This window comes from Ranitomeya imitator, chromosome 1, assembly GCF_032444005.1.
Source record: "Ranitomeya imitator isolate aRanImi1 chromosome 1, aRanImi1.pri, whole genome shotgun sequence".
NCBI classification, from domain to species: Eukaryota; Metazoa; Chordata; class Amphibia; order Anura; family Dendrobatidae; genus Ranitomeya; species Ranitomeya imitator.
In genome coordinates, this window is record NC_091282.1 from 528,572,915 (window position 1) to 528,587,978 (window position 15,064).

At 46.3% G+C, this 15,064-nt stretch overlaps 1 protein-coding gene across 1 annotated transcript; it reads left to right on the forward strand.

Annotated features, from left to right (window-relative positions):
- The first annotated feature begins 3,343 nt into the window (after positions 1 to 3,343).
- LOC138657920 (uncharacterized) lies at positions 3,344 to 5,153 on the forward strand. The gene is made up of 2 exons (XM_069745519.1): positions 3,344 to 4,357; positions 4,644 to 5,153. Exons 1-2 carry the CDS (start codon positions 3,938 to 3,940, stop codon positions 4,899 to 4,901), a joined length of 678 nt encoding a protein of 225 aa, XP_069601620.1. The 5' UTR covers positions 3,344 to 3,937; the 3' UTR covers positions 4,902 to 5,153.
- Positions 5,154 to 15,064: the final 9,911 nt, after the last annotated feature.

Here is a 15,064-nt window from a genome sequence, read left to right on the forward strand (position 1 = left end):
AACTGTTTAATGACATAAATACCCTATAACAGCCCTGCTTTATCTGTGTGGAACCCTCACAAATATAATAGTTTATTTGCTGTGCCACATAGCTGTCCACCATGCATCGCTCTAAAGGATCAGGAGCTGCTGACAAATTAAAAGAATTCAACAGAGTTAACCCCTCTGATGGTACATGGTCCCTCAGAAATAATCCCTCACAAGCTCAACGCAAAAATCGCCTCTCTGATGGTAGTGAGGAGCGTGAACAGGCAGAATTGACTCTTAAACAGGCGTCTGATATATCCCTAACCAGAACATCCCTCACCGAAAAAATAGAGGATGTACATACTGAGGTGGGGCTGTTGTGAATTCTGTGGCTGAATTCACTCCTGTGGTCACAAGTGGTACTGCAGCTTCTGAGCTTCCTCCCTCAGGTGTTCTGGTGAGCTCGTTAACTGCTTCAATACTTAACTCCGCCTGATGCTGCTATCCTTGCTCCTTGTCAATGTTTCAGTGTTGGATCTGAGCTTCTCCTGATTGTTCCTGTGACCTGCTGCTCTGTATAGCTAAGTGCTTTTTGCTTTTTTGTTGCTTTTTTTCTGTCCAGCTTGTCTTTTGTTTTGCTGGAAGCTCTGAGACGCAAAGGGTGTACCGCCGTGCCGTTAGTTGGGCACGGTGGTTTTTTTTTGCCCCCTTTGCGTGGTTTTGCTTTAGGGTTTTTTGTAGACTGCAAAGTTCGCTTTACTGTCCTCGCTCTGTCCTAGAATATCGGGCCCCACTTTGCTGAATCTATTTCATCCCTACGTTTTGTCTTTTCATCTTACTCACAGTCATTATATGTGGGGGGCTGCCTTTTCCTTTGGGGAATTTCTCTGGGGCAAGTCAGGCCTATTTTTCTATCTTCAGGCTAGCTAGTTTCTTAGGCTGTGCCGAGTTGCCTAGGTAGTTGTTAGGCGCAATCCACAGCCGCTTTTAGTTGTGTTTAGGATAGGATCAGGTGTGCAGTCTACAGAGTTTCCACGTCTCAGAGCTCGTTCTTGTATTTTTGGGTATTTGTCAGATCACTGTGTGCGCTCTGATCGCTAAGCACACTGTGTTTCTGGATTGCCTTCATAACACCTGTCATTAGCAAACATAACATGGGGCGTCTTCGGCAAGATATGCAGGCCATGAAGGGGCGTATTACAGAGGTGGAGACAAGAGTGTCTCAAATAGAAGACACCATTAAACCTATGGAGGCAAAATTGGCAAAAGTCGCTGGCTCTATAAACGTTTAGAAACAAAAAGCAGACGATTTAGAGAATAGAGGTCAGCAACCTGAGAAATTTCTGGAGGGCTGGCTTAGGTCTTTTCTGGGAGATGAATTTTCTCCAACGTTCTCTGTGGAAAGAGCTCATAGAGTTCCTACTAGGCCCCTCCCTCCTGGGGCTCCGCCTAGACCTTTCCTGGCACATATCCTTAATTGCAAGGACAGAGATGTTATTCTACGTCTGGCACGGCTAAAAAGCCCCATCAAGTTCAACAATGCTACAATCTCGATTTTTCCAGATTTCTCTATGGAACTTCAGAAACAGCGGGCACGGATCATGGAGATTAAGGAGCAACTCAGAGACAAGAATGTCATATATTCAATGATTTATCCAGCTTGAGTCTGAGTTGTCTACGAAGCTTCTTCTATATTTTTCACAGATCCAGCGGAGGTGGCTGAATGCTGTGGTCCCATGGGATGTCCAGTGCAAAGGAATCCTAATATGTTCCTGATAAAGCAGTATTCTTCTAATGATGTTATATAGAGCTCTCTCTCTGCGCATCCAGTTTACCAACAATATCGGACACTGAATTCAGCGGGGGTATCCACTTACTTGTTTGACAATAGGAGCATAGGACTCTGCTCCTACACTGTTTGGATCTTGTTCCGTTTTTTTCTCTTACATTGGTTTTATTTGTTATTTAGATAGAAACTGCCGCCAACTGTATTCTAACTCTCTGTGTGCTGTATTTGAACTTTATTTGAGTAATAATGCATATCATACTTTGATGAGTAAGTATGGGATCTGAAATAATATGTATGACCTGGAATATACAGGGTATTAAATCCCTCCGGAAAAAAATTATGGTATTTTCACAGATCAGATGCCATCATCCCCACATCGTGGCCTTGGTGGAGACACATATGACCAGGGACACGGCCCGGTGCATACAGAAACCATGGGTACAATGCTATTTCCACGCATTCCACACTAGCTATTCGAGAGGGGTCTCGCTGTTAATACACAGAGATGTTAGATGGGAGGCTCGAGAGGCCTGGCGGGACTCAGGGTCGTTTTTTTTTATACGCACTAATCAACTCTTGTGAATATGTTATATTATGTGTCTATAACCCTCCCCCGGCTAATACATCAGTCCTTCGGATGGCAATGAGTTTTGCCTTAAGTATCCAGATGCACACGTCATTTGTATGGGAGACTTTAATTTAGTCATGGATAATTGTCTTGATAGGTTTAGGGTACCGTCACACAGTGCAATTTTGATCGCTACGACGGCACGATTTGTGACGTTACATCGTCGCTTAATTATCGCTCCAACATCGTAGACTGCGGTCACACTTCACGATGCACGGCGCTGGAGCGATAATTTCATGACGTATTTGCGATGTAGAAGTCGTATGGGACAGTCGTACGGTCGTGTCACACAAGACGATTCAGAGCAAATTTTGCATAATCTATGCGTGACGTTGTTCACTAGGGGCGTGTTGTGCTGCTAGCTAGTGTGCTGATAGGCCAAAGGTTCTGTGCACACAATTGGTTGAAAAATTTGTCACCTGAGCGCTATTGTTCCCAATGCCACCTCACTGCTTTCAAAATTTCCTTTCTTCACTTCGTACTTGGACACTTGGTGGACCTGGACATCGGATTTTTGTACTTCTCAGAATATACAGTACCACGCTTTGCACCGCAGCTTCGAGGTATGTAAACCGCTTGGGCGTGGTGGATGTAACGCTGTATGGTCGGCATGAGTGCTTCGTTCCGCTGCTGAAGCGTAGCGGATGGTACGCTGTTGTGACTGGAGGGCTACAGCGTGGCAGATGGTATGCTGTATGGTCGGCAGGAGCACTTCGTTCCGCCGCTGAAGCGAAGCGGATGGTACGCTGTTGTGACTGGAGGGCTACAGCGTGGCAGATGGTACGCTGTATGGTCGGCAGGAGCACTTCGTAGTACACTGTTGTGACTGGTGGGCTAGAGCATGGCAAATGGAACAATGTGTGGTCAGCATGAGCGCTTTGTGCGGCTGCTTGTATGTATGTTGTGGTTCCCTGATTTTGGTTATGGTGGGCTAGAGCATGGCAAATGGAACAATGTGTGGTCAGCATGAGCGCTTTGTGCGGCTGCTTGTATGTATGTGGTGGTTCCCTGATTTGGGTTATGGTGGGCTAGAGCATGGCAAATGGAACAATGTGTGGTCAGCATGAGCGCTTTGTGCAGCTGCTTGTATGTATGTGGTGGTTCGCTGTTGTGGGTTATGGTGGGCTAGAGCATGGCAAATGGAACAATGTGTGGTCAGCAAGAGCGCTTTGTGCGGCTGCTTGTATGTATGTGGTGGTTCGCTGTTTTGGGTTATGGTGGCCTAGGGCGTGGCAGGTGGAACAATGTATGTTCGACATGAGTGCTTTGTGCAACTGCTGTAGTGAAGCGGGTGGTACGCTGTTGTGGGTTATGGTGGCCTAGGGCGTGGCAAATGGAACAATGTATGGTCGGCATGAGTGCTTTGTGTGACTGCTGTAGTGAAGCGGGTGGTGGCATAGGGCGTGGCATATGGGAAAATGAATGCTGTTTTTCAAAGTGGCGTTTGCACCTCTGTGACGTTTTTTTTTGTTATGTTTTGTCCACCTTTCACTGTAGCTGTTTTAATGTACTATTTGTCAAACGCCTAACTTTTTTTGTTTTTATTTTTACAGATGTCTAATCGTGTAGAATTTATACGCGAGTTCCTGGAGATCTACCAGTCTTTCCCATGCCTTTGGAAAATAAAATCGCCTGAGTATTCTAACAGGGAAAAGCGTAAGGCCGGATATTCCAAGCTGATCGAATTATACAATCTCCATGCACCGGAAGAGCAAGCCACAGAAACTGTAGTAAAGAAGAAAATTCAGGCGCTGCGCACGGTCTGGAGGAAGGAGCTCAATAAGGTCCTTCACAGTTCCAAGTCTGGGTCTTCAACAGAAGAGGTTTATGTCCCGAAGCTATGGTATTTTGATTACCTGAATTTTCTTCGGGACCAAGAGGTGCCACGGTCATCAACGTGTTTGCGGTTGTTGGCACCCGTGGAACCGACAGTACCTCAGAACCACGTCGAGCTGGACTCACAAGGGCAACCAGTAAGTACATCTTTGCAGCACTGTTTCACCAATGTGGCCTATAATTCGATATTATTTTTCAGCTTTGTCTCCATCTGATTATACCATGAATTCGAAGTTTTATCATTTTTCTGTACAGACCATAACCCTGTCGCAGAAATGTATTACATGGCGACATTCTTAACCCATACCATCTATATATAGCAACTTTTCACATGTATACGAATATATATTTTTTATGCGGTTAGGCTGGTGTACCTCGTTTCTTTTTTGTTTTTAATAATTTCCTTTTTTATTTTCTCCCTAGGAGGAGAGTGCACAGGACAGTGGACAGGACAGTGCACAGGACAATGCACAGGACTGCTCCACAAGTGAAATAGTGGAGGCTGCACCTGCACGGAGTCAATGGAGGCAGGGTTCAAGGAAGCGGAAAGCCACCTCGGACGTCTCCCATGAACTGTTGAGCATGGCCAAAAAGGTGTTGACGCGCAAAACCAGCCCTGCTTTGGAGGGTTTTGGACTGTACATCGCTGATAAACTTTCTACAATGGAAGCAAGGCAGTGAACTTTAACCGAGAGTCTTATTTTTGAGGCTGTTAGTAAGGGATTGGATGGCAGTTTAGATGAAAACACACGGTTGGTTTCTTCACGTCCAATTGAGCGGCCAGAGTCCGCATATTGTCCACCCTATTGGCCACAAACTCCAGGACGGCCCAATTTCCCCGTGTCCCACTTTGGCCCGTCACACCAAAACTCATACCCGACAATGCCGTCTCACATTTCTTCGCCCATCAGGCACCTTCATGTTCGGAACGAAAATTCGGTGTATCACGATTTGTGATTTTATTTTTTTTGTTTTCTTACGGATTTTTAAATTGTAATGTTGTTAAGAATTGGTTAATAATAAAAACTTTTCATTTAACTTCACTCTCAACAGCTTGATTGGTGGGATATATACAGTGGGGCAAAAAAGTATTTAGTCAGTCAGCAATAGTGCAAGTTCCACCACTTAAAAAGATGAGAGGCGTCTGTAATTTACATCATAGGTAGACCTCAACTATGGGAGACAAACTGAGAAAAAAAAATCCAGAAAATCACATTATCTGTTTTTTTAACATTTTATTTGCATATTATGGTGGAAAATAAGTATTTGGTCAGAAACAAAATTTCATCTCAATACTTTGTAATATATCCTTTGTTGGCAATGACAGAGGTCAAACGTTTTCTGTAAGTCTTCACAAGGTTGCCACACACTGTTGTTGTTATGTTGGCCCATTCCTCCATGCAGATCTCCTCTAGAGCAGTGATGTTTTTGGCTTTTCGCTTGGCAACACGGACTTTCAACTCCCTCCAAAGGTTTTCTATAGGGTTGAGATCTGGAGACTGGCTAGGCCACTCCAGGACCTTGAAATGCTTCTTACGAAGCCACTCCTTCGTTACCCTGGTGGTGTGCTTTGGATCATTGTCATGTTGAAAGACCCAACCACGTTTCATCTTCAATGCCCTTGCTGATGGAAGGAGGTTTGCACTCAAAATCTCACGATACATGGCCCCATTCATTCTTTCATGTACCCGGATCAGTCGTCCTGGCCCCTTTGCAGAGAAAAAGCCCCAAAGCATGATGTTTCCACCACCATGCTTTACAGTAGGTATGGTGTTTGATGGATGCAACTTAGTATTCTTTTTCCTCCAAACACGACAAGTTGTGTTTCTACCAAACAGTTCCAGTTTGGTTTCATCAGACCATAGGACATTCTCCCAAAACTCCTCTGGATCATCCAAATGCTCTCTAGCAAACTTCAGACGGGCCCAGGCATGTACTGGCTTAAGCAGTGGGACACGTCTGGCACTGCAGGATCTGAGTCCATGGTGGCGTAGTGTGTTACTTATGGTAGGCCTTGTTACATTGGTCCCAGCTCTCTGCAGTTCATTCACTAGGTCCCCCCGCGTGGTTCTGGGATTTTTGCTCACCGTTCTTGTGATCATTCTGACCCCACGGGGTGGGATTTTGCGTGGAGCTCCAGATCGAGGGAGATTATCAGTGGTTTTGTATGTCTTCCATTTTCTAATTATTGCTCCCACTGTTGATTTCTTCACTCCAAGCTGGTTGGCTATTGCAGCTTCAGTCTTCCCAGCCTGGTGCAGGGCTACAATTTTGTTTCTGGTGTCCTTTGACAGCTCTTTGGTCTTCACCATAGTGGAGTTTGGAGTCAGACTGTTTGAGGGTGTGCACAGATGTCTTTTTATACTGATAACAAGTTTAAACAGGTGCCATTACTACAGGTAATGAGTGGAGGACAGAGGAGACTCTTAAAGAAGAAGTTACAGGTCTGTGAGAGCCAGAAATCTTGATTGTTTGTTTCTGACCAAATACTTATTTTCCACCATAATATGCAAAAAAAATGATAAAAAAACAGACAATGTGATTTTCTGGATTTTTTTTTCTCAGTTTGTCTCCCATAGTTGAGGTCTACCTATGATGTAAATTACAGACGCCTCTCATCTTTTTAAGTGGTGGAACTTGCACTATTGCTGACTGACTAAATACTTTTTTGCCCCACTGTATATATTGTTAAATTAACAAACTTTTTTTTAGCTGTACAACACACAACAAAAAAAGTTCAGACACTTGGTTTCTATTTTGGCCCCGCCGCAAACTGTTGGCACATGTCCCGAAGCTTCTGCAGCTTCCCCATTGCCACATTCTGCTGCTCCTGAATCCGCGCCATAGTGTGGATAAGCCTTTCTATACCGGCTTCCAGATCCTCCTTGTTCACACCGACGTCAGCTGTGGGTCAACAAACATAACATTAATAACACAGTAGTCTCCCGATGTGTCTTTGCTTCTGTGAAGGAAAAAAACAAAACTGTCAGCATATATGGCAATACTGACTGTGGGGGGGGGGGGGGCGTGGGGGTGTTGGGGGTGAAAGAGGGGGCCTGCAAAAAAAATCAAAATCACTTTATTGTGGGAACCTACTAGGATGTTGAGGCACGGAGGGCACTTCGGGATCAGAGTCCGTGTCGAATGCCTCGTGCTGTCGGCGGCGGCGCTGTTTCTTTGCCTCTGTGAAGGTTAAAAAAAAAGGTCTGTCAGCATATATGGCAACACTGGCTGCCGGGGGAGGGGGGGGGGGTGGAAGGGGACCTGCAACCAAATCCAAATCACATTATTGTGGGAACCTACTAGGATCTTGAGGAGTTGACCCGGAGGGCTCTGGGACATCAGAGGCGGTGTGTGATGCCTCGTGGCGGCGGCGCTGTGTCTTGGCCTCTGTGAAGGAAAAAAAAAAAAAGGTCTGTTAGCATATATGGCAACACTGGCTGCTGGGGGAGGGGGGGGGAAGGGGACCTGCAACCAAATCCAAATCACATTATTGTGGGAACCTACTAGGATCTGGAGGAGTTGACACTGAGGGCTCTGGGACATCAGAGGCGGTGTGGGATGCCTCGTGGCGGCGGCGTTGTGTGTTGGCCTCTGTGAAGGAAAAAAAAAAAAAAAAGGTCTGCTAGCATATATGGCAACACTGGCTGCCGGGGGAGGGGGGGGAAGGGGACCTGCAACCAAATCCAAATCACATTATTGTGGGAACCTACTAGGATGTGGAGGAGTTGACACGGAGGGCTCTGGGACATCAGAGGCGGTGTGTGATGCCTCGTGGCGGCGGCGCTGTGTCTTGGCCTCTGTGAAGGAAAAAAAAAAAAAAAAGGTCTGTTAGCATATATGGCAACACTGGCTGCCGGGGGAGGGGGGGGAAGGGGACCTGCAACCAAATCCAAATCACATTATTGTGTGAACCTACTAGGACGTGGAGGAGTTGACACGGAGGGCTCTGGGACATCAGAGGCGGTGTGTGATGCCTCGTGGCGGCGGCGCTGTGTCTTTGCCTCTGTGAGGGAAAAAAAAAAAAAAAGGTCTGTTAGCATATATGGCAACACTGGCTGCCGGGGGAGGGGGGACATGCAACCAAATCCAAATCACATTATTGTGGGAACCTACTAGGATCAGTTGTCGTAGACCCTGAGGGCACTGGGACAGTTGACCCGGAGGGCACAGATCGAGAAGAGGCTGTGCGGGATGCCTCGTGGCGGCGGCGCTGTCTCTTTGCCTCTGTGAAGGAAAAAAAAAGTTCGGTCAGCAGTTAGCTGTGCCACATAGTACTTTTCACCGTTCATACTGCCCCATAGCTGTGGCACATAGTGGCTCAGCAATGTTCAAACTGCCCCATAGCTGTGCCACATAGTGGCTCTGCAACGTTTAAACTTCCCCAAAGCTGTGGCACATAGTGGCTCTGCAACGTTTAATCTTCCCCAAAGCTGTGGCACATAGTGGCTCTGCAACGTTTAAACTTCCCCAAAGCTGTGGCACATAGTGGCTCTGCAACGTTCAAACTGTCCCATAGCTGTGGCACATAGTGGCTCTGCAACGTTCAAACTGCCCCATAGCTGTGCCACATAGTGGCTCTGCAACTTTCAAACTGCCCCATAGCTGTGCCACATAGTGGCTCCGCAACGTTCAAACTGCCCCATAGCTGTGCCACATAGTGGCTCTGCAACGTTTAAACTTCCCCAAAGCTGTGGCACATAGTGGCTCTGCAACGTTTAATGTTCCCCAAAGCTGTGGCACATAGTGGCTCTGCAACGTTTAATGTTCCCCATAGCTGTGGCACATAGTGGCTCTGCAACGTTTAATGTTCCCCAAAGCTGTGGCACATAGTGGCTCTGCAACGTTCAAACTGTCCCATAGCTGTGGCACATAGTGGCTCTGCAACGTTCAAACTGCCCCATAGCTGTGCCACAAAGTGGCTCTGCAACTTTCAAACTGCCCCATATCTGTGCCACATAGTGGCTCTGCAACGTTTAAACTGCCCCATAGCTGTGCCACATACTTTTGGGTACCTGCGTACTGACCTCTGCGAATCTCCTGGCGAAGCTCCTGCAGGCGCTCGGGGCTTTTGGACTTGAGATCGCCCCATTTTTTAACAATCTGGGCCTTGATGCGAGTTATCCCAAACCGCTTCCTGAGGCCCTCAGACACCACACGGACAACTTCCTCCTTGTGCTGGTTGCGGTGCAGCACCAGCCCAGTTGTCTCGTACTGCATCTGATCCATTGTTCCAATAAGGAACTTGAGCTCTGGGATGCCCATAGGAGGATCACGGCGACTGGCAGCCATTATCAGGATGTCAGGGAACCAAAAGAAGCTAGCGCAGGCACGCCGTAACGCTGTAACGTCATCACGCCGTCATAGACCACGAGCGTACATTACGTGCCACTCCGGCGTTATATAACGATCCTTCGAACGGCATTTACTATGTGCGTTCCTTTCGTAACGCTCAGCCGTCACAAATGTGACGCTGTCCATAAACGGCAACGCTATTGCGATGCCGATCGCGCGGCACGACGGCGGAGTCAAGCTCCTCCTCTGGGCGTTGCCGTTCAGGGTCATTCAATCTAAAATGGCGGCGAGATTGCGTTCTGCTCCTCTGGGGCAGCCAGAGCTCCTTTTTTTTGTTACCAAGATGGATGCCCTGGATTATGAGGGTCTGGAGAGTCGCCCTGCCCACCCAAGCATCCACAAGCGGGATGTGCTTGTCCGCATTAGCAGAATGATGAAGAGGAGGTTTGGCGTCTGCCGCAGTCAGTTTCAACTGCGGAAAAAGTGGGCTGACCTCCGCTACAAAACGCCACTAATTTTTGAGGAGTTGCGTGCGGAGGCCAGGCGAGGCAAGTACTAGTATGGGGGGATTGGGAGATGCACGCTGTCAGGAGGGGGGGGGGATTGGAAGGGAGTCTAGCGCTCATGGTTGCCAACGTGACCTCAATTGAATTTAAAAACATGCCCCGTTTTTGTAAAATTTAGTTATTTTCCAAGCAGAATATGCGTTGTCCGTGAGAAACCTTGTCGGGTTCCCTAATCTCAACCACCATCTTGCAATTATTAAGATGTCCGTAATTTTTAGTTTCTCAATTTACCAAAAAGATTATCGGAGGAGGTTGGCCTACTGATGAAATAATACGTTTTCCAAAGACAGGCAGACCATTGAACACCAGAGCCCACAGACATGTCTGAGTATCGCACCCCTGTAAAGTGTGATCTCTATTTTATGTTTCAGTATATTGTTAGCTTTGATCTGCAGCACTCAACATTTGTGTGTAAACATTTACTTTAGGTGTAGAGAGACAGCGGCGGCAAGTGATACCAGCCATTGCCACCAGTACCCCATCTTCAGACACCAGTGGGAGCCCACAGTCCGGGACATCACGTAAGTTCACAATCATTGATTGCATTTTTTTTTTACATCATACGGGACATAACAGGGTAGCTGAAATATTTGAAGACATTACCGGCGCAGTAATGACCAGGTGGCCTACCACACCTCCACCATCTGTTGCGACCATGCACCCTCGCACCCCTGTGAAGTGTGATATAAATTTTCAGTTTCAGTATATTGTTAGCTTTGATCTGCAGCACTCTACATGTGTTTTTAAAGATTGCGTTTGTTTACTTTATGTGTAGAGAGACAGCGGCGGCAACGTATAGCAGCCATAGCCAGCAGTCCAACACCTTCCGCCACCAGTGGGAGCCCAGAGCCCGGGACGTCACGTAAGTTAACAATCATTGATTGCAATTTTTTTGTACCTGCATACGTGTCATAAGAGGGTTGCGGAAATATTTGAATACATTACAGACGCAGTAATGACCCAGCGGCCTACCACGCCTCCACCATCATTAGAGAGCAGACGGCCTCGCACCCCTACACCACCCTCAACACCTCCCTTCCGCCACTCCTCTTCCTCCCCCGGGTCGTCGGCATTCTCCCCAGAAGCTAACATACGTAAGTGACCAAAACAGCGAGCGCTTCCCAACGGCGTGTTCCATAGTTAACCAGATCTGTTATTATTTCCTTTTCGGCGCTTCAGCAGTGGCCAGATCTCTGGGATGGGAAATTAGCAGCTCTGGTTCTGGCAATGAGGAACCGTCGTCCCTTCTCCGTAAGTATCAAGATAATACGAGTGGTTATCTGCGGGATGTCACAAAAGACAACTAAAACTGTAAAATTTAATAAAATAAACATCGCCCTGTGGTGCCAGACCAAATTGAAATTTACAACACCCTAAATTTGGTCCTGCCCCAGAGGTCGAGATGTATTTTCAGCGGAATCAACGTTAGTTCTCCAACCTCTTCTATCCACAGAACCGCCCACCGTGAGAGAGCTCATGGCGAGACAATTGCGCCTGGAGCGGACAGCAGCGCTCCTGCAGCAGACAGCAGCGCTCCTCCAGGCTCAAGTAGAGCAGCAGGGCGTGACGCTGCGACACCTGTTGGGCCGTGGAAGGAGATAATTTTTTTTTTTGTTTTTTATGGTTATGTAATATTTTGTTGTTAAATTGTTAAATACCAAGAAATTGTTACAAAAAAAACAAAAAATCTTCGCATTCTTTCTTTAATGTTTACCGAGCTATAAGGGTTAACAGCACCATTTTATAGGCATCTCATTTAAAGTAATTTAGAGAGGTTTATATGATTTAAAATACGATTATGTGTGGGTAAACCATTGATTGGGTGCATGCATGGCAGAGCTTGAAATGGAAGGAAGTCGCCATTTGACTTTGGAATGCAATCTAGACCGATCGCTGTAACGTACTATCCCGTCAATGGGGATTATCGAGTCACAGGACACCTTGACGGAATAGGACGTCATATGAGTTGCCCACTTTATCTAAACTGAACAACCAAGAATTACGGGAGTAATAAATACAATTTAATTTTATTACACAAAAGACAGTGACCTACTCGCCATATTAAATTGTGGACACGAAAGCATAACCTACATATTGTTGAGTAAACAGCAAAGCAAAGCAAAAAGACATATTTTTTTATACGGCGCGATCCTGCCAGGGTACAGCTCCAGAACCATTAAAGTACTGACCGTATTTTTCGCGACAGTCCCTTGCATCGTCTGCCTGTCTGCCAGATCCAAGTGCTTGAAGAGCTGTTAAATTATCAGGTTGTGTACGCCATTCCCCGGGCACAATATCTCCGGTTCTTGCATCCACTGCATCAATAAACGAAGGAGGAGAATAGGAGCTCGTATCATGACGTCTCAGGAAATTATGGAGCACACAGCATGCCAAAACCACAAAGTCTATAGACGGCAGCTTCAAGTTGATAGCTGTGTGGAACACTCTAAACCGATTTGCCATAATCCCAAAGGCATTTTCAACCACACGACGGGCCCTCGACAACCGGTAATTAAAGATTCTGCGCTCCGGTGTGAGTGTTCTCTGTGCAAATGGCTTTATCAAATGTGGATGAAGAGGGAAAGCTTCGTCTGCGATGAAAACAAAATTGAGGTTTGCTTTTGTGTCTTCATTTAGTGGCAACTGCAGTTGATTGTTCCTCAAGCTTTCCCCAAATGAAGTGTGTTCAAAAACTCCACCGTCGGAGACTCGACCATTTATGCCAACATCCACATCGACGAACTCATAGTTCGCATTGACAAGGGCCATGAGGATCACACTGAAATATCCTTTGTAGTTGAAAAAAAAGGATCCAGAGTTGGCTGGTTGCGTGATGCGCACATGCTTTCCATCTAATGCACCATCGCAGTTTGGAAACTGCCACAGCTCATCAAAATCGGAAGCAATCCTCTTCCAGTCATCCGCCTTCTTGGGAAACAGCAAGATGAGAAGGAAACATGTACAAATTAGGTCAAATATATTGTTGTGCACATACACTATCATGTGGACATCCTAGAGTGATTGAGGCGCAGTATGGATTAGTATAACAAAGTCAACAACCCTGAGTATGCAGGCAGCCATTTTATCAGATGTCTTCGGTGACTGAGAGGGGGTGCTAAACAATATATCGAAATTATATAATCAATAAAATAACGTTGGGAGCAGCAAATAAAAGAAGGGTGGCGCAGGGTTGGAGCAGCACATATCAGAATGGAGCCGCAAAATGGTTGCATCACATGTCAGAATGGAGGCGAAGAATCACAGCAGCACATGTCAGAATGGGGGCGCAGGATGGGAGCAGCACATGATAGGATGTAGAACATATACCAATAGAAATGCGCGCAACCAGGGCGTAGAACGGGTTAAATAGCTAGTATAATATATCGACATAACACAGCAGCCATAAAAATATAGTAGTACCTCCATATAATGCCTTAAGCTCTGCACAATGGCCTCGCATGTCTCCGGAATCACAACGCTCAGGAAAGGTCTGGAAACAGCGGCGGAAAACTGCAAATCCTGAAGAGACCTTCCTGTTGCCAGGAACCGCAGTGTCACCGCCAACCTTTCATCCACGGGCATGGCTGCACGCATCGGCGTATCACGCCTTTGTATGAGTGGCGTAACAGCAGACAGTATTATTTTGAAGGATTCCTCTGACATCCGAAGGTAGTTTCGGAAATCATGAGGGTTATTGTCACGTAACTCTCTTATGAGACCCATGTGTGACAATGTGGATCTTTTCTGCAGCCAGCTCCGGGTCCACATGCGACGTTTTCGTTTAGGACGTCTCTCCTCTTGGAGACGTGCTGCCTCAAACACCTGGGCAGCAGCAACAACAGAACTCTCATCGGAAGTGAGCATAGTTCCTAAAAAGAAAACAAACGTACTATAAATACACGTGCTTACAAAACAATGTTTTGACCATTGATCTAATAACTATATATGTTACTACTGGCATTAAATGGGGCAGTCAACCATCTCGATCTGTAAAAGGATTAAATAATTGGGCCACGCTACAGCTGTGTACCTGAGGTTCTCTGGCCTACCCTACTCTCCATAAAGGAACAATCGACCACGCTCCAGCGTTTATCCCCGTTGAAGCGCAACATCTGCTACGCTGTAGCGTTATACATACCTTTTGCGGTAAAAGTCTGTAGTTATAGTAGTTATAAAAGTCCAGGGAATCCAGCGAATTTAGGAGTTCTGTTTCCAGCACGTGCTACAGAGAGAAATGAATAGAGCGCTCGACAGCTCCGGTTTTATCCGCTGGGAACAATAGTCCTTTGTTTGTCGAATGAGCGCACAGTATTGTACCGCCCAATCAGCACACGGGAGGTGGAGAATTTAGCGCTCCTACGTAGCCAGCTCCTCCGCCCTTTACATCGTATACAATATCGTGCACACCTTTGTTACACCATGCGATCATGCCGCCACAGCGGGACACTAGACGACGAAAGAAAGTTTCAAACGATGTGCTACGACGTACGATTCACAGCGGGGTCCCTGATCGCAGGAGCGTGTCACACACTGCGATATCGTACCTATATCGCTCGAACGTCACAAATCGTGCCGTCGTAGCGATCAAAATTGCACTGTGTGACGGTACCCTAAGACCTTGCGATAGAGGCTCTGGCAATACGTATAAGATCTTCCCCTGACATTAAGGGTATAGATATAGCAGATCGTGAGGATATAATTGGTTTACAGTATATGCTGATGACATGGTAATATTCATGGACAAAGCGGAAGAAACACTGCCATGGGTGATTGCCACTATAGATAAATTTAGTAAATTTTCGGGCTTATACATAAAAATTGGGACAAATCTGCTTTATTACCTCTTTCTCCTGCCCCAATATCTAATCTTGATACTCTTTCCTTGTTACCTATTGTTTCTAATTTTAACTATCTAGGTATCTACATATCTCAATATAGCGATTCGGATTTACAACTTAATGTTTACCCACTATTGGAATTGGT